The 19,202-nt window shown below is 39.3% G+C and overlaps 2 protein-coding genes across 5 annotated transcripts in view; both read right to left on the bottom strand.

Annotated features, from left to right (window-relative positions):
* Nucleotides 1-466: 466 nt before the first annotated feature.
* RPS13 (ribosomal protein S13) lies at nucleotides 467-4,873 on the bottom strand. The gene is made up of 6 exons (XM_005522302.2): nucleotides 4,803-4,873; nucleotides 4,504-4,552; nucleotides 2,751-2,829; nucleotides 1,679-1,848; nucleotides 1,192-1,292; nucleotides 467-544 (listed from the first exon to the last, which is right to left on the bottom strand). Exons 1-6 carry the CDS (start codon nucleotides 4,823-4,825, stop codon nucleotides 511-513), a joined length of 456 nt encoding a protein of 151 aa, XP_005522359.1. The 5' UTR covers nucleotides 4,826-4,873; the 3' UTR covers nucleotides 467-510.
* A 139-nt stretch (nucleotides 4,874-5,012) lies between these two features.
* The window catches only part of PIK3C2A (phosphatidylinositol-4-phosphate 3-kinase catalytic subunit type 2 alpha), a 50,490-nt gene continuing 36,300 nt past the window's right edge, over nucleotides 5,013-19,202 (bottom strand). For all 4 annotated transcript variants that reach the window (XM_005522303.3, XM_014252061.2, XM_014252063.2 and 1 more), the window contains exons 19-33: nucleotides 18,901-19,081; nucleotides 18,269-18,373; nucleotides 17,155-17,247; nucleotides 16,795-16,924; nucleotides 15,201-15,337; nucleotides 14,354-14,523; nucleotides 13,935-14,091; nucleotides 13,411-13,520; nucleotides 12,018-12,225; nucleotides 10,161-10,285; nucleotides 9,643-9,760; nucleotides 9,469-9,550; nucleotides 8,947-9,056; nucleotides 8,586-8,711; nucleotides 5,013-8,049 (exon numbers count right to left, since the gene is read on the bottom strand). In XM_005522303.3, the coding sequence (XP_005522360.1) occupies nucleotides 7,867-8,049; nucleotides 8,586-8,711; nucleotides 8,947-9,056; nucleotides 9,469-9,550; nucleotides 9,643-9,760; nucleotides 10,161-10,285; nucleotides 12,018-12,225; nucleotides 13,411-13,520; nucleotides 13,935-14,091; nucleotides 14,354-14,523; nucleotides 15,201-15,337; nucleotides 16,795-16,924; nucleotides 17,155-17,247; nucleotides 18,269-18,373; nucleotides 18,901-19,081 (2,035 nt within the window). In that variant the 3' untranslated portion in view covers nucleotides 5,013-7,866. The remainder of the gene's footprint in view (nucleotides 8,050-8,585; nucleotides 8,712-8,946; nucleotides 9,057-9,468; nucleotides 9,551-9,642; nucleotides 9,761-10,160; nucleotides 10,286-12,017; nucleotides 12,226-13,410; nucleotides 13,521-13,934; nucleotides 14,092-14,353; nucleotides 14,524-15,200; nucleotides 15,338-16,794; nucleotides 16,925-17,154; nucleotides 17,248-18,268; nucleotides 18,374-18,900; nucleotides 19,082-19,202) is intronic.

Here is a 19,202-nt window from a genome sequence, read left to right on the forward strand (position 1 = left end):
GTTACAGCCAGGAACTGGCAGTTCTGCTTCAGCTCTCTGCACAAGCAACAGCTCCACATGACCTGTGATGAACTGATTAACCTCTCCAATTTTGTCTTAACCTGTTACCTCCTGCAACTTCTATATTGCCAAATCTTCCTGCTGTCACTGCTTTCGCTCCCAGTTCTTCTGCAGGACACCAGAGGGACAGCCCCACATGAATAAAACACATTTGCTGTGAATCAATAGGGCACTTCACTAACTTGAGGCTCTCAAGGTAATAAATAACCAAACCAGTTTAAGCACATCCAGCTGGTGTAGCACTGCAACAAGCATGACCCAGATTTGATACTGCAGCACAGCAACACAAACAAAAGCCACATGCCTGCTCCACCTGGAAAACATCCTGTTTACATGCAGCTTCCTAAAACAAGCAGAAGCTTCTAACACATTTGAATACATTGAAACATTTAGAGACAACACAAACTCAGGTAACGAAAATTTATTCTTTCAGTAAGTCACAGCCAGCTCTTATGCGACCAGGGCAGAAGCTGTTGATGATTCACTAAAAAGAGAGGAGAGAAATATTATTTCCAGTACCAGTTTTTCAAACTAGTTGTCAAAAACAAAGTTCAGTTAAAAGTTTTAACTATCAGTTAACTACTACCAGCAAGTAAGTCACTATTTAAAATTCTTTATATTTCATTCTTCCTTTTACAATAAAAATCCTAGGGTGACAGCACAAAACCATCTTTAAAAACCTGGCTAGCTGCACTTGAGTCTCCTTAGAGAAACAAGGCTAATCCTAACATCTATGGGAATTCTATGGTGATTATGTCTCCTAGAGAAAAGCTACAAATTACTTTCCTTTCTGCTGCAGCTACTAAGCTGTTTTTCACTAAGCTTTGAAAGCGACATGAACTGTAGAAGTACCTGAGAATGAAGACCACAGTTTAAAGTGTTATAAAAATTGCCTGGTAGTGACCTCTTTTGTTGGGACCATGATTTTTATCCAAGAGTTACAACAGTCATTTTACCCAGGTGTAAGTTTCACTGCTTTTTCAGTTGATTGTTTATGAAAACGTTCTCTGCTGCCTGGTGTGTGATCCACACCTATCACAATGCACTCTTCACCCTCTCAGTAATAGCCCCAGCACAGTTTACAAGACCTCACAGTCTTCACTGCCAAGAGGAATGCAGGAGAAGACTTACTACTTCCAGTTGGGTGGCAGCACTCTCTTGGTTTTGTAGTAGCGAGCCAACCTATGGATCCTGCTCTCAATCAGAATCAGGCGGAACTTGGCATCTTTGTCCTGGAAAACAAAGTTACATTACAACCCCAATGTTACAACTACTTGTAATTCTCGATGTAGAATTCAGATGAGTTTCAGTAAAGCAAATACTCCACACCTACTGCTAAAAACTTCACATTTCCATTACCAAAGCTTCCATAAAGTCAGAGCAGGACCAGAAATACATGGTTTGAATACTGCTTTTAAAGTACTTTTCACAAAGACCATTTTCCTGATCAAAATGCCTCCCCAGCCTCAGAAGTTTACTCAAAGGTGGGCTAACACCACATGAAGAGTCTTTGCTTTGCCAAGCTGTACATGAACTACTGTAATTTAATTCATGTACATGAATTACTGTGTAATTTAAAACCACAGACACTGAGTTATCTAATTAAAGGAGCACTCACCTTTCTGTTTCTCTCAAGATGCTTTCGAACAGCAACTGCTTTCTTGATCAAGTGATAAAGATCCTCTGGGAGGTCTGGGGCCAGTCCCTTCGACTTAAGGATTCTCAGAATCTTGTTGCCAGTAACAAAGCGAACCTGGGCAACACCATGGGAATCCCTCAGGATCACACCTGAAACAAACATGTACATCTTACACCGAAAAGGAGAAACATACACCAACAAATCTTGTGGAAGTGACCTTACAGTTACAAACTACCCAAAAAAAAGGTTATCCAAGTTAAAAACCTGGCAACTGAAGAAATGGCAGACAATGAGTGAACAAAATACAGCTTAGAAAAGGCACAACACTTTATCTGGGAATACTTAAAATACAACTGACTCCCCCATCATGCTTAGGGCAGGTAACAAATGAGGTGCTCATCTTTTCCAATACTACTAGAAAATTTTCAACAGGACTCATTAAAGCAACGTATTCAATCACTCTATGGATTCCTCTAGAAGAAGTTAATATTGCTTTGAGGATTACAATAATTAAAAAAAAAAGTCATTTACACAGCACCTATTTAAGCTGCATATATAGCTCATGACCATATAAAGCTGTGTCATGCAAACACTTCAGCTCTGGAAGGGTTCAAACCCCAGAACCAGAATGGTGCAGCCACAGTGCCTGGCTCAGTAAACTCCACAGGGCTGCTGGTATTGGAAAATTTCCTCCAGGAAACTGGGCACACCAAACTTCCCTCTAACACCTATTAGTGGCCATCCCTAAGGACACCCTGTAAGATGAAGCAGATGCTGGCAAGTCTTCCACTTGAAAAAAACAAAACCCACAGGCTCACCAAATATGCTTCCTGCAAGAACAACACAAATAATGTCCTTGTGTTGGGCTTGCTGATCCTTGTGGCAAGATATTATCCTAGGAATCTCAATGGTATCCACAGTGAACACAGGAACACCAGAAATGCTCTGTTCTCTTAGCATGTTATTTAATATAGGTTGAAGGAACAATTACGATATTACAGTCAGAAAAATGTGCATTTGTCCCCATTCAGAAGTGGTTTATAATCCTTACCAATCTGGGAGGGAGTCAGGCCTTTTTTAGCCAACTTGTAGATCTGTTCCTTTACATCATCAGAAGTAAGTTTCAGCCACTAAAGAAAATAAGAAAAAAAAAAATCCAAACTGATTAAAAACTGCTTAATACAGAGGCACAGGGAAGCTGCATGAAATCTCTTAATAAATGTTAGAAAGAAATATATATATATTTATAATACTTGAGAAAACTGAAAGAAAAAGTTGAAAAAGCTTGAAAAAAGCTGAAAGAACTGAAATTGCACTTTTAATGACAGAGAAATTTTTCATGATATAATAAGCCTATAGAGCTAGTGAAATGTCACAGGGGAAAGCAGGGGTAAAGATGAGAGCTTACATTTAAAAATCTCCGTAAGGCCCCTAATCAACTGCTTTATCATCATTTCACTTTAACTGCCACATCAGAAGCACAAATCTAATGGTACAGACAAAACAAATCCCTGCCCTTGGGAAAGAATTCTTTACCTAGGTCCTTTGACAAATAGAAAACTGGGACCCATTTAGCCACCTCTCAGTAAAGTACCTACAGAGGTAAGCGAAAAATCAGACTTTAAGTACACTAATTAATTAAAAAACAAAATGAACCTACCAAGGTGGGACTCTGCCTGTTCTATTAATTTTATGTTTAACAACACAAATAAAGCCAATGCTTCCATGATTATTAATGGGAAAACAACACCAACAAGCTACATTATAGTGACTTTCCATGAGCTGTGTAAGTGCCTGATTTTTTAAAATTTTTAGTAGTCACGGTATGAAATAGAAAAGCACAGCAAAAATAAACATGGAAGTGCTCTAAAGATCACCATTTAAGACAAAATACAAATAAAACTAAGCAAAAAAATCCCCACAGGATTTTTTAAAAACCAATATAGCATTTGATCATTCTAATTGTTATTAAGCAGTTCAACCATCAGCAGTACTTCAAGCAGCTTCATATTACCTTGCTTTTAATTGTATCTATTTAATTTCAGATTTTGTTTTTTAGTTTATTTCTCATTTCACTGTTTTTTTACTCCATGCTTTTTCACATGCACCACAAATTGTTCTTTCTCCCAACAGATCCTCCAAGAAATGATCTTGCAAAGGAGAACAGAGAAAGCAATTTCAAGTGGAAGTACCTTTGAAAGAACTAAGAGCACATCAAAACTGCCTCGTTTAGTCCCCTGACCAACAAATTAGTTGTTAAATATTTTTGAAGGCAATCGATTTATTCCACAATTGCAAATTCGAGTGTGAAAACAGTGATTTAATCTCTAGGCATTATCAGCATACAGACTCGAAGTCCTTGAAGAAGTACTTAAATAGAAAAAGGTACGAAGACGAAGAGATTTCTTTGCCAAACAAACCATCTGGCCAGGAAAAGACACTTTGCTTTCTCAGTATACTAAGGATCATTTCAGAACCACAGAATTTTTAGGGTTGAAGGGCTTTTGGAGATCATCTAATCCAACGTCCTCCCCAAAGCAGGGTCACCTCGAGCAGACTGCAGAGGAGCGCATCCAGGTGGGTCTTGAATGCTTCCACAGAGGGAGACGCCACGAACCCTCCAGGAAGCCTGTTCCATCACATGCCAAGGAAGCATTTACACAGGCCACAATTTGAAAACCATGACGCAAAATACTACAGATCTCGTTCTCTTTCCTTCCGTGGGCACCCTGAGCTGCACTGTGGGTCCCGGAGCGCGCACGGGGCGGGGTAGGTTCAGGGAAGGTTCTGGGGAAGGGACTCACCGTGGGCACGCTGCGCCTGTAGGGCAAGGCCGACTGGGACAGGCCCTTTCTGCGGGAAGAAGCACATCAGACACTCAGCGCCCGAGCTGAGGGACTCGGCCCCTCGGCCGCGGCCCGAGCCTTCCCCACCCCGCCGCCATGTCCACACGGCCGCCCGCCTCTCTCGCCATCCCCACACGCGCCGGAGCGCTCCGGCAGCATCCTTCCCGCCCCCGGCCCGGTTCGCGGCGATCCCCGAGTCCCCTTGAGCAGCCCCGGGTCGCCCCCCGGGCGCGGCGCGGCCCGGCCTCGCGGCTCACCCCGGAGCGTGCATGCGACCCATGATGGCGGCAGAGCAGAGCGGGGAGAGAGGAGCGGCCCCGCCCGCGACTTCCGCAGGAAGCGCCGGCCCCGTCCCCAGCCCGCGGCAGCCAATCAACAACGTCCGCGCCTTGGCGCGCGCGTCCCCTCAGCCGTCCCGCCCGGAGGCTCCCCGCCCCTTCCCATCACAGAGCTGCGCACGCGTCCGATTTTATTCCAGAATAGTGTTTAATGTACGTACAGGAGAGTTACGGAGTCACAGCGAACCCGCTCGACGCGGCCATATTGTACATCTTTATTACCGTTTAATTAAAGTATTTGGTTCTCAGAGATACACAGACGGAGGGAGGCGTCTTGCTCTCGCTGCCCTCCGCCCCCCCCCCCGTCAGGGAGCGCCCGGGAACGGAGGACACAGCGGGCCTCAGGGCAGCCCCGGCCTTAAGGCAGGTGACGGGGGTTCTACACGACCCTACACTTGTAAAAATAGAGAAACGAGCGTTTACCAAAGATCGCACATGCGTCCAGAGACAGGCAGCTGTAGGTCGTACAAAGGCAGTAATAAAAAGTTCAGTGCAAAGTTGGAGATTAGTAGAGGAAGAGGTCCTAGCGCAAACTGCTGCTCTCGGATACCAACACAAGGTCTGGAGGGACAATTACACTTCTGGCTGCAGGTCAAACGGTGCATAAAAGTTCGGTTTTTTTTTCCTTTTCATTAAACAAGATATAAAAAGCTGTTAAAACTACATTTTCTAGCTACTTAGCATACTGGTAAATTCTATCCAAATCAAATATTTCCCTCTTTCACATCCATCTTCCTTCTTCTATGTAGCAGGTTAAATTCTTATTGCAACAATGAGGTTTTTTTGTAATTGAGAATAGTGCAAAGAGGTGCAAGCTTGGTGCTGGTCCTCTACTTGCGCGAGGAGAGGCCAAGGCCAGATCCCATAAACAACATAAAATCCATGACCATAAAAAGCTCCAGCCAGTGACAATTTTGAAAAGGAAGGGAAAGGCACAAAATGAGTTAAGCTATGAAGAAGATTAAATCAGAAGTCAGGACATATGCTAACAATAATACAGTACTATACTTTTTTCTTTTTTTTTCAGTCCAGACAACTGTTAAAACTGCAAATCATTTTTTAAATGATTTTAGTTTAATTGTATTTTGTGCTGTAAGACATTGTGCTTTAATAGCAAACTGCAAAAAAGGCAGTCCATATTGCTTTCATTTTATTTCACAATGGAACGTTTCACAAAAACAGTAGTCTACTTTCCTGTGTTTAAGTGACTTGTGATTCTAATGATGGAATGGAGTAAGTCTCAAAAGCATCAAGTGAGCAGGAAATATATCTAGTTAGTTATATAGTTTATTATTTACAGGCTATATACTAAATGAAAAATATGCAGAGGATGCCTACTACAACTGGGACTTGCTAGCGCCCATTAGTATTGGCCCAGTTTCTAACGTTCAAGATATCATACCTTTTTAATTGCAGTAATTCCTATGAAATTGGACCGTGAATCATTTAGGCACAAGGATATTCAAGTTTACTTCTCTCTTCTGTATTGAAGGGAGATTGATCAATAGCAGGGGAAGGAAAATTGGACTATAAAGTAGGTTTTTAGTGTTGGATAAATAGAAGGCTTTCCCTTATTGTGTCCTCGTTCATACTTGCATATTTCACTTTAAAAGACTGCTTCAAGATTTTGTACTAAAAAAGTGTGCTACTTTAGAGCTTTGTTTACACAGAACGTGAACATCCTAAATCCCAAATAAGGTGAACAAAAAGGTGACACCTGTAGTGAAGAAAGGCCTAATTAAATAACCAGTGGTATCAACAGGAGATAATGACATTTGCACTCCACTGTCACAATATATTCAAATCTAATGCTCCTTAGAATTAAGTATTTTAGTGGGAGTAGTTCTTACTGGGAGTGAGAAACAGTATTGCTGTTTTGTTTTTTTTTCCTTTATCAGTTCACAGCCAAGTTCCTCTCTCAAAGCTGTTAACTGAACTAATTTGTGGCCTGCAATTCATCCAGTAGTGGTGCTTTTCAACTACAGGCCACCCTTTCCCCGGAAGCATAGATGCAAATGCCACTTCAGATTAGTGTTTGAATCTGTTCCACACTTAATCACTGCAGTATTGAAAAGTTCTAGAAATTACAACAAAAACCCCCACTGAGAAGCTGGGCACATTTCCTATGGTACCACATTCAGCCAGTCTTCATTCAATGTTTGGAGACCCCGGGTAGATGATGGGGTAGAAAAAAATGTATTTAAGTTGAACAAATTGTGAAGATCAGTATAAGTGATGCTATTTGTAAATAACACATCCTGGGAAAAGGCTTCCAGTAGGACCTGTAAGGTATCAAATATGAGAATGTTCCCCCTTTATAAGGAGCAGAAAGTTAATATGTATACATATTTAAATACCAGAAATGAGGTAAAAGAGAAGCATTTGAATAAGGCACCATTATTTACAACTTCCATGATTGGCACTCACTCCAGTAAGTCTCAGAAAAGCATTAATCTGGGATTAAATGTAATGCTAAGGAATTTTTCCAGCCCTTCAACCTTCATTTCTACAGGTGTGTGTGCAGCCACCAAAATTTTACCTGTCACTGTTCCTATGATGTCTCAATTAGTACTGGGAATGTAATCCTAAAATATGCAATTTCTTTGATGTGCTCCAGCATCATGTCATGGATGACACAACAGTGGCAACAAATTAAAAGAAAAAATGCACTGCATACACAGGCCTTATGACTGAGTTATGGTTCAACCAACCAGCATAGTCAAACTGCTCATATCACTTTCATTGATGGTTTAAAAACCCCTTCCTTTATCCACAACTCTTAAACGTTTACAAATGATGCTTTGATAACATCACATGGGTATAAACCAGTTCTTTTTTGCAATCCTCCAAATTAGGCTACCTGAACATTGGTCCAACATATCTGTTGAAATGGAGAGTCTCTTGTTTTAAGATATACAGGTTATCTTCAAGTAGGAAGATGCAGAAAGCACAAGTGAATACAACTGTTCTGTTCTTACTGAGTTCACACATAGGGTACAGCAGTCAGTCGATACCAGTTAACAGTCTCCTTGCTCAAGTTGAAGTCCTTTAGTGGGAGTGTAATTCCACCTAGGAAGAAGTTCTCACGTAACGATTCTGCACTGAGCACACTTAACTGGAGCTCCCTCTGTTTCAGAGTCTCCATGCTGTATCCACTGTACACGAGCTAGGACATGAAAAGACAAGAATCTTCTGGTTAGCCAAAAGAAATTACCCAAACTGCCCTTTCTTCTGACTGCCCAGCCACTGACAGATACCTGAACTGTACATTGTGACCATTCAGTACGTCCCTTTCTCAGACAATAGGCTGAAGGACATCCCTATTTTATTTTGTGTTCCTAATGTTAAGTGTTCAAAGGAGTGTTTTTTCACTGAAGTACTATTTACATGCCAAGACTTCTGAATTCATTTTTCCCCACATCATGAGTCAGTGAATCCAGGGCAGGGAGATTTTTAGTTTTAAGATTCCTTTCCTTTTCCACATCAATCCTCAGAGCGAATCTGAGCAATTTCTGTTTACTTGTAATAGCACACTGACACAACTCAGTTGCTTTATATTTAATCAGGGCACAAAGTTTTCAAAACAGTTCCTTTTCTGTTTATACATATTCACATATTTTTTTTTAGGTAATATTTTAATTCCTTCTTAGAATAAGATATTATAGCAAGCTATAGGAAGTTGTCACATAAATTTTAACTTACCATTTCATTGAAAGTTGGGTTTCTTGTCTTCCGGGAGATTTTGGTTTTGCGTTTGGATGTTTTATGTGTGTCTGGAAGTAAGTAAGTTTTCACATAGGGATTTGGATCTGCACCATCTTCTGTAACCTACAGCCAAAGAAACAAGACAAAAACTAATTAGTGCACAACTGTTCGCGTATTTTTTTTTTTCTAAGTGTCTAGACTTTGCAATCAAGCTAATCAAAAGCAACAGTTAATGAAGCTGGCAGTTGAGAAATCTAGAGTAAAAGAGAGAGTTTCACTATTCCTGCATCAATCTAAGTCAAGATGGTAATTGAAAAAATGGAAAGCTGTTGGCAGTGAGCGGGGTATCTCCACTTACCAGGTCTTTGATGTGCATCACCATGACAAATAGAGTGCTATTTCTATAGGATATGGATAGCTTCACTTCTCCTCCCACTTTGCCTGAGGTAGGACTTGATGGACTTGTATCTGAAATAACAGACAATTATTTCTTCTGTAATACTGGTACATTTTCATCACTACTACACTAACTTGTCACATATGGGAAAAAATAGAAGCCTTAGACCAAGTTCAGCTCCCGATTTTATTTCTAGATCCCAAACAGGGGCAAGGCTATAGGCTTTAAAGTTTTTTGCAATCCCCTGCAAGAACCAGCTTGGAGGTTTGGAGTGAAAAACCTGATTCAGTCAAGCCATAAACAAGCTCAAGTGATCACACATATTATTGCAATTTTTAGTATATATGTCCTTGAAACTGTATATAGGCACATTTGGAAAGACAGTGCTGCAGTTTTCCATGAGAGAAAACTACAGTTAAGTAAAAAACAATTCACATTGTAAATGTGCTGTACCATATAATCCAATTTATAAACATCCCTTACCTGCAGGTCTGGCTATTCCATCTATTCCTTCCACTTTGTCATCACGAAGTAATGGATGGAAAAAAGTATAAACAAGATCACACTAAATTTGGAAGAAATGTTACATGTTAGTTTAAGTGTTAAAAAGCACCAAAACTTGAAAACTTGCATTTCATTTGAATTATATGTACTCACTTCTGCCACCTCTGGAGAACTGTTCATCAGGCTCTGTATGTAGCTGTTGAGTTCCACTTTTCTTTTGGCTGCTACATCTTTGATGTGTGTTCTTCCCAGAACCATCTTATTAGGAAAGCTACATGAGAAGAACAACACAGAGTTTTCAGTTAATTTATCAGAAGTAAGTACAGTAGGATTCCATTGTCATTTCCATCCTGAAATGCTGACATACATTTGGTTGGGTTTTTTTGCCAACCCAGAGTAGAAACACAGCATGCAGATATAGGTTGTGACACTCCAGAAAGGCAAGGAAATATTTATAGGTAATTATGTGATATGACACACATGCCACAACACTGATCCTCTGGATCTCCCCCTTAAAACTGAGAGACAAATATTTTCTCCCTTAATTGCCAACTTTGAGGTCTAGCTTGACCCTCAGCAGTTTTGTCTCCATTTCAAACTGTTTCTTCCTCCACCCAGCTGGGAGCAGTTTTGTTGCTTTTGTAATAGTGATGAGTGAGTTAGGAACGTACCCTGGTAACTTCCAAAGAGGAAAGAGAATGCCAAGTTTGTTGTGGAGCTCCTGGAACTCATCAAATGTTCGGAAGACAAACGTTGGCTCAACTTGCCCTTCTCTCAAAACTCTCACTACATAGATCTGCCCAAAACACAAAAATAAAAGTAGCTTATATAAAAATATTATAAAATGACTTAGTAATTTTCTTCACAATCAACTCTTTTTCCTATAGTAATCCTTCTCCTGAATACATATCCAATTATTAAATCCCTTATTCCACCATTTGCATTTCGTAGTAGAGTTAGAATTATAAATAGCCCTAAGGCAAAGTAACATCACATGATCTTCCCATAAGGCAGAGCCATACCTGAGAGGAGGATGATGAAGGTAGGTAAGGCTGAGCTTTGCACACTCTCCCTTTGAAGCCTCACTGGAAGTTCATACCAGGTATACAAAATATTAATACTGGTGCAGGAGTACACCAAAACATGTATCTGTGAGGCCAAAACTACCACAGAACCTTTCAGGTGTGTTTTTTAAATTTAATTTCCTCCTGATTCTAAAGGATTCCACTTTTAAAGTGATAATTTGGTGGGAGGATGCAGGTGCACTGCATTATACAAAAATAATTTTTCAAAGTATTGTGGGTACAGTCCCAGAATACATTCACATTACTCAAGAGAAATGAAGTTTGAGAGCTACACAGAAAATTCAGTTCAGTGGCCTCATTTTATGTGTAGAGGAGTTGAACTTATGACATATAATTTAACTTTAAACATCTAGACAGAATCTAGACCATCCTAACAGTTTCCTGGAAGAGGCAAGGCTGTTGTGACTTAGATCAGGAGTACTCAAATACATTTATTATACAGTGATTCAATACAAAGCTCTTCACTTCAGCATTGGTCAGACATGCAAACACAGCTTGGAAAGAAATACATTTGCATCTATCAATATAGCTCACACTACAAAAAATTCAGGACAGTGGAACTTGAGCTGATTACTCCAGCCCAGCAAATAGCAGTAGACAAATGAAACAACCAAAAAAAATAAAAAAGGTTGCACACCTGCATAGGAATACAAATATTAAGTCTCAAAGTGTAACCCAGGTCTATTAAAATCCTGATGGCAACTTGCAGTGGTTAGTGCGTCTAGTAAGACTAAGAGTATAGGTCTATTAATACAGGAAACAATGCTTTTACTTAGGAGGAACAAATCAAACTTTACTGGAAGGTCAGACCAAAACCAGTGTGTATGATTTAACGACTCCTACTCAGGAAGGAGCCATTTTACAGAAGTCAGCTACATTAAAGCCCATCAACATGACTCAAATTCCTGTATTTTAAAATAATCTCCACCAACACTACTTCTGCCCTTTCTACTTCCTTTGAGATTCTTTTCAAGAGGTGTTTTCATTTTGAAAGATATTATGGGATGCTCGAAATGCCAGTCTATGCTCTAGCAGTGCTGTTGCTGGATTACCCTGGCCAGCAGCTCAGCACCCACACCAGTGAGTGATTGCTCACTCCCACCCCCTCACCAGTGGGACAGTGGGGAGAACAAGAGCAAGAGTGAGAAGATCTGTGGGCTGAGATAAAGACAGTTCTGGGGAGGGAAGGTAACGCAAGACAATCACCACAGCACACAAGCAGGTCCATGCTCAGCCAGTTCCCAAACAGCCACCTTGGAAGACAACCCTGTTCTGTCCTCTGTCTTCTTCCTGTACCCGCAGTGTTTGTTTGTTTGTTGACAGTGACATTATACACTGTGGAATATCCCTCTGGCTGGCTTTGGTCAGCTGTCCCTGCTGTATCTTGTTGGAAGAAAATACACCATTATCCTCCCTGAATGGAAACAGCTCCCACATACTTACGTAATGTTTATCTGGGTTGTATCTCTTCTGATACGTAAACACAGATACTTGTTTGATTCGGCCATCTTGTTTGAGAGAATAGGTTTTAGCAGAAAATGACAGGATGGCCTCATCGTTAGAAGGCAGACCTGAGAAACGCAGCTGAGCCAAGTTGTGAATGAAGAAATTGAACTTTGTGGCAACACTTCCCAGACTGGATTCGATCAGTCTAGAAAAAGAAAATGTCAAAACACACAAAAGTGGTTCTGTCAGTGTGTCAGAATGAAGTCTAAGAAAAATAAACCCTATTTCTTGCTGACAAACAAATGGTTTGTAAGAGTGATCAATGGGCTATATAATTAGTATCATATCAACATCTAATAGAAGACTCAGTATCCAAACTTTGGAATAGGTTTATATTGAAGACATGAAGGTTTTCCAGACATGCATCCAACTCTGGAGCCCTGGCAAGACATGAACCTGTTGGAGGAGGTCCAGAGGAGGCCCACAGAAATTATCAGAAGGATGAACACATCTCCTGTGAAAACAGACTGAGAAAATGGGGATTGCTCAGACTGGAGAAGGCTCTGGGGAGATCTTACTGTGGCCTTTCATGGGGAGGCCATTCCTACTTAAAGGGAACTTACACAAAAGATGGGGACAAACCTTTTAGCAGGACCTTTTGGAACAGGACAAGGGATAAAGTATATGAGGATAGATTCAAATGAGATATAAGAATTTATTCTTTTTTTTACAGTAAGAGTGGTGAAACACCAGAACAGGCTATCCAGAGTTGTTGTAGATGTCAGGACAGGTTTCTGAGGAAGTTCATCTAGTTGAGGATGTTCCTGCTCATTGCAATGGGATTGGTCTTAGATGGCCTTTAAAGGTCCCTTCCTACCTAAACTTTTCTATGATTCTAAGTGGCACGCATGCCACTGCAGTTTTCCTTGTATAGCTGAAGTACAGTAACAGTTTTCTAACACATAGCAACACCTCAGTTACACTGTATGCACTCCTCCACCATCCCTCCCTCCCCAGTGTGCAAAAGCACCTCTACAAGAGAGAATTTCTTTACAATGGTTTCCATCATATACTCTGCTGTTACGCAATTTAGGATGTATTCAAAATTTAAGTGTTAAACAGCCAGACAGAATTATTTACTCTCAGCACTTTAAACCAATTTTTCACTCAAGGTCACCCCTAAAATCTGCGAGGTATGTTAGCACAAGCATTACTCTTCTACGGAAATGATTTTACTTATGTAGTTAACTGTTATTTTATGACTGTACAGTGTAACCGTTCAACTTGTACAGACACGTTTGTGACTGTCCCTAGTACGTTTTTTCCTATCAGAAATCTCACATTTAGAGGATGATAGTGGGAGATATTTTAGTTTTCCCATATCCAGTACCTTGTGAAGAAAATGGTGGCTTCTGCATCTGTTGTTTGGGGCTGGAGAGCATCCTGGACATACTTCAAGTCCTGAATCCCACTTAGTTCTGGTAACCCAGAAGAAAGCATCTGCAAGAAATTTAGTTTTAATGCAATAAACGCAGTATGATTTTATACTGAAATGGTTAAGACTTAGACCCTCAGATTCATTTGTAACTGCACTAAATTGCTATATACTAACAGCAAGGGACAACAATTACTTATAATCATCAGTTATTCAACATTTCTGCCAAATTAAAAGCACTTAAAAACTGTTTGCAGTGCAATTTGTGGTAGTACATTCGTTTTAAATTTTCAAGAAAGAGGTAGGCAGTAAAAAAGCTTAAAAGATTCCAAGTAAAACTTCCCAAAAAATAGATCAGATGTTTCTGGCATTTAAAAAAAGCCTGCATTATGAATTTCTGCACCATAAAAAACACAGTTTTTAATACAACCCAGCATGACAGATCTATCAAGTTTCAACTGAATGTGAAAAATGATTACCAATGAAAGTAGGTTAAGGAAGAGGCTGGCATGTTTCCTTATCAAGTTGTAAGCTTGGCAACAGAGATCCACGAACAGTTGAAAGCGAATTGTGGGTTTTTCCCCGCCATTAATGACATAAGCCATATCTGATGTCAGCACAAAAGGAGCTCGATCCCTGTTCAAAAAGCACAGAATTTGTGAGTTCATCATAAGGTCTCTTCGCTGTGCTTCCTGCTGCCCTCCATCCCCACCCCGAGGTAATGGTATTAAATACTCCATTAATGCTGTTTCACGGCTTTGGTTTGCAATCCTCTCCCAAGTGCTGCCTCAGGTTACACAGCACATTCACATGGTACTGGACCTACAGCAGATATCCCAGAGCAACACTTGGAAAGAAAATCACTTCATTCTCTACATTGCTTAGGTACAGAAAATACCTTTTAAAGCTACCAAACATTTGTGCATGTCCCAAAAACTTTCCAAAGTCGATGTGAAACATATGCCCAGTGCTCCGGAGCATTATGTTATCATTGTGGCGGTCACAGATTCCCAGGACATAAGTAGCTACACAGCATCCTGCACAAGAGTAGATGAAGTTTTCTGAAGCCTGGGGGAGAGAGAGAAAACAAGTGAATTGAAATAAAATATTAGTGGAAAAACATAATTCATGTATTCAACAGTCAATCTCGATGAGTGGAAAATCCAGTGCAGGCAAAACAGACCATAAATATGGTGGGTTTTTTTTCCCCAAATACTGTTCTTCAAACAGTTAGCTTTGCTAAAATCCCTTGATATCCCACTTTCCAGCAAAAATGGTTATTTTATTTTTTACATGAATGAAAGAGAAAACAGGAGTTGAAGACAAATCACAAAACTATGTCAGCAAAGAAAAGGGTACAAGACTTGAATTTCCTATGTATTATATAACAGCATTATAACCCAAAAAAATATTTTAATTTCTGAACCTCACGTGTACAAAAAGAGGCCATTGCTCCTGAACTACAATTAATTGTAGTTCACTAATTAAGAGTGGCCACTATTGCTCCCTCTCTTAAATTTAAATTACATTTTTTCTATATCCAATAACAACTATGAGAATCCATCTGGCTCCCTTTTATAGGGGGATTTTTATTTGCTCTTTTTCAAGTTTAGAAAAAAATTAAGTTTCTTAAATATACAAAACAAAAACTTCAGTGGAAGATCTGGAATATGAATTTCATTCTTTCATCAGATTGTACTTGGCCCTTTCAGAAGATCTTCAAAAAAGAACAGTGCTGAAGTTACCTTTTCATACTCCTCCTCTGTAGGATTATACTTCCGCAACCATTCTGCCAGAGGCTTGTCCTTAAAAGAACCTGTCACTCCATATTCCACTTGAATTTTCCTGAGTGTATCTGAAGCAGGAACAAGCTCTACCATGCCTTGATGTAGAATAAAACAAACTGCTTTTAGCAATCTCCTTAAGTTATCCTGCATTTTCATTATTCAGTAGAAACTTTCCTAACAGTGACGAATTTTGCAGTCTTAGACCAACATCCTTCAAAACCCAGTTAGGTGCAAAAATTATTCTATTAGTCCACTAAGCATTTCCACAGACTATGTTACAAAGTAAACCATGAAACACATGTAGCAATCTAATTTAAAGTGCTTTACTACAACTAGTTACAGTTGCTAGGATGAACACTTAAGTTATACTTTGAATTATTAGTTTCTACCACATAAACTCCTCTTAGTCTAATTTCGGCAAAATACTTTGATGCTGACAATTCTCACACACTAACAGTGAATTAATCTAGTGACTTTATCTGCTGTCAAGTGTTGAAACAGACCAGACAGTCGGCTTTATATGTGGCTTTCCTTTGGAGATGTAATTTACTAAAAATATTTGTACAGCTAAATCATAAAATAAAAACATTTAGTTGACTAACAGAATTTTACTTCTATCTTGGCAAGAGCTACTAAAGGTACATCTGTGATTTGCATCCATTTTACTTTTCCCCTTTAATCTTTTGAGTACATTAAGGACACTAATATTAGCAGCAAGAAAAAAAACCAACTATAAATCATCATTCAAAGTAGGAGGAAAACCCATCTGTTTCTCCAAAAAGCAAGTCTTACATAAATAGAAGCCTTTTGCTCAGTTTTGCCAACCTAGAGTTCCATCTTTTCCATGCATTTAAGAGTTTTGGTCATGCTGTTCATCTGACTGAAGAAATACTTAAGTTGTTTATCCTCTTAAATATCTTCGGTTTCTATTGGCTAGCTCTAGAGATTTAGCTAAAACTAGCAAAAAGCATGTTCAAGGTGCAGGGCAGTATTTGCACTCAAGAGTTCTGTGACCTACTTTCAAACCCCAGAGACACCCTCATATTGCCAAGGAACTTTCACCAGCATGACACTAATTCTGAGGAATAGTGTGTGTGCATGGCAAGGGCTAGTTTAAATTTTTCATCTTTTTACACGTTTCAGTACAAGAATGATACTCCCTCAAGTGCAGGAGATTCCAGACACTTCAGCATTTTGGTTTGCATTGGAATACTTTCACTATAATTAAACTTTCAGAATAAGGATTGCTATAGCACCAGTATTTTCTTGTGTTGCAGTAAGAGCATCAAGAGCAACCTTAGCTTTTATCACTGTATTTGCTTGTTTGTACCACCGTTCATTGACAACAGAACGGCCAAGAGAAGAAACATATTTAGATGTCACTCAGCCATCAGGAAATTCAGAACAATTTAACTTATTATACTCTCAAGTAATGAAGTTCCTTGCAGTGGAACTGTTCCTTGGCACCTACTGCCCAGGGGTTTTTCACTATCAGTGTGACAAGAAACTGAAGTGGGGGAGCAAAGGTTAAAGGCATCATCTGGTTTAGCACCTCGGTCTTTTCCAGTTGAGAGACACTTGAAGATAACCATTCTTAGATCCAGTCCCTCCTGCAGCCAGATCTTATCCATGATCTTAATCATTTGTAAAGCCAACATATCTTGTCTCAGATCTTCTCCAACCTTAAATGGAAAAATAAAAATTAACCAGTGATACAGTAAACTTAAAAGAGAAAGAGGCTACAGTTAAACTTTCACGTGGTAGATTTTTATGTTCACATGTTGCTTTCTAGACACACAGGAGCAAAGTCACAGAATAACTAAGCTTATTGGTCTATGCTAAAATTAATTGATACCAGCAAAATAGTGATTATCATTCAACCTCTTTTCTCCAATACACATGTAAGGCCTACCTTAAACATCACATTAATTTCTTCTCCCAGCGGGTCTGCATTTATCAGTGCAACTTTGAGTGGTACTGCATTGGAGCTGAAGAAAGAACAGGCCTGCAAGAAGACTTAGTGTCAATGGTCAGAAAGAACTATTCCTGCTAGCCCAGAAAACAAGACATTCTGACAACAAGCAGGTTTGACACACAATGTGTCTATTCAGACTTTTAACATTTCAATTGTGGTGAATACATGCTTCCTTTGAATAATGAGCCCTTTGGCTGCTACTTGTTGAATTCTTGCACAAAAGCCAACAGTGCTGCACAGTGATGTTTTATACATTCTGAAGGGAAGAGCAAATAAAACATGAATAAATATTTTATCAGCAGCATTTTTTTTTTTTAACCTAGAAGATGTATTAAAAATGTGTATTTGTGTGTTTCACAGTATCTTCTTATTTATGTGCTTTCAAGTCCCTGCTCGTGATTTAATAGTTACAGTAGAGAAGGCAAGTGAGATGAGCTGTCTCTCAAACACAGGATTAGCTCAAGCGTTAACAAACCTTTAGGTTTTCAGTCATGCATAATGATATAATCAAGACTGTGGTTGAGCAGACATTGTCAAACCTTGCAGAGTTCTGGAAAAATAATCTACCTGCTTCTCCTACATTATTACTTGCTGGACCTTCGCAATAAAATAAAGCTATTGCCTCCCTCCTCAGCATCTCTGGACACAACCAGTAACAGGTAGTTTCACACGTTTTACAGTATTTACCCACTGCTTGAACTTTATACTCTTGGTCAATTTCCTCTTTTGATTACTAACACACACATGATTTTTTCATGCACTTTCAGGATTGCTGGTCTCAGGAGACAGGGTCTGAAGATGTAATAAGTTATTACAGATATATGTCTATATTTTCTAACACAAGTACCTTTGTTGGTTTTACACTGTATTTGTGCACATTTTATCTTTGCTCTGCGAATTTTGCTGCCTTATTCAATCAGCATTTTTGATTAAACCCCATCTCCACAGCATAAAGAGCTTTCAAGCACTGGAAGTAATTTTTTTCATTTGTAAAAGCTTTACCTAGATGTAATTTTTGCAAAAGGGTTTTGAAACCCTGAATATGCAGTACCTTAATATTTAACTCTTTTGCCACAAGACTGGGATTGAGAGGCAAACGGCATTTGTTCTTCAAGAAAAATAATTGCACACGCTCCATGCCATTTTGCAAGGCAACCTGCAGACAAAAAGAAAATTCAGCTGACATTTTGCTAACTGAAGCATCTACAGAAAACCTCTGGACAAAGTTACCCTGAAGACTATTTTAACTCCTCAGTGTCAAAGGAATACTAGAAACTACAGCTGCTGGCTTATCTATTAAAAATACCTAAGCTTAGCAATGTAACACTCATCACACATGTTTGTGGGGTTTTTTTGACTGAACCAGATGACAGCCATCAAACTGTAAGTTCTATTATCAGCACAAAAACAGATATCCCATTATTTTGCATGACAAAATCATTCTTCGGCAGTAATAGGTTTAAATTCATTTCCAGTTGATCATACACAGAAACCATCCTATACTTTCTTGCCCTATCACCTCACCACCATGTTTCATGTGATAAACTTGACAAAAGCATCAACTTAATTAAGCTTTGTGGAGCAACATGTTCATAAATCTTCTTATATATTTACATAACATTTTGCATTTAGACTAAAAAGACAATTAAGTAGATTAGTTTTGAATTAAAAATATATACACACCTGCCGAGCAGATCCACTCGTTTGCTTTACTCTTTCTGCTACCATTCCAAAGAGCTGCACTAGCCTGGTCTGCTTCTCCAGCTCTTCCCTCAGCCTTTTTCCACAGACTGAAAGAAAAGCTCCAAGAATTTGCTCATACCTTATACCAAACTTTGTATCATACAGTGTATCCTTAAGAAGCCTGAAATAAAGGAGATAGTTTAAATTTTCCTATGGAAAATGCAGCAAACCATTAAGGCATTAAAATATTTTAGTGAATCAGTACTATATATGTCTGAAGTTATGGATATACAGGATAGAAA

Source organism: Pseudopodoces humilis, chromosome 7, assembly GCF_049639895.1.
Source record: "Pseudopodoces humilis isolate 2021_Gansu_Grassland_sample_001 chromosome 7, ASM4963989v1, whole genome shotgun sequence".
Lineage (NCBI taxonomy): Eukaryota > Metazoa > Chordata > Aves > Passeriformes > Paridae > Pseudopodoces > Pseudopodoces humilis.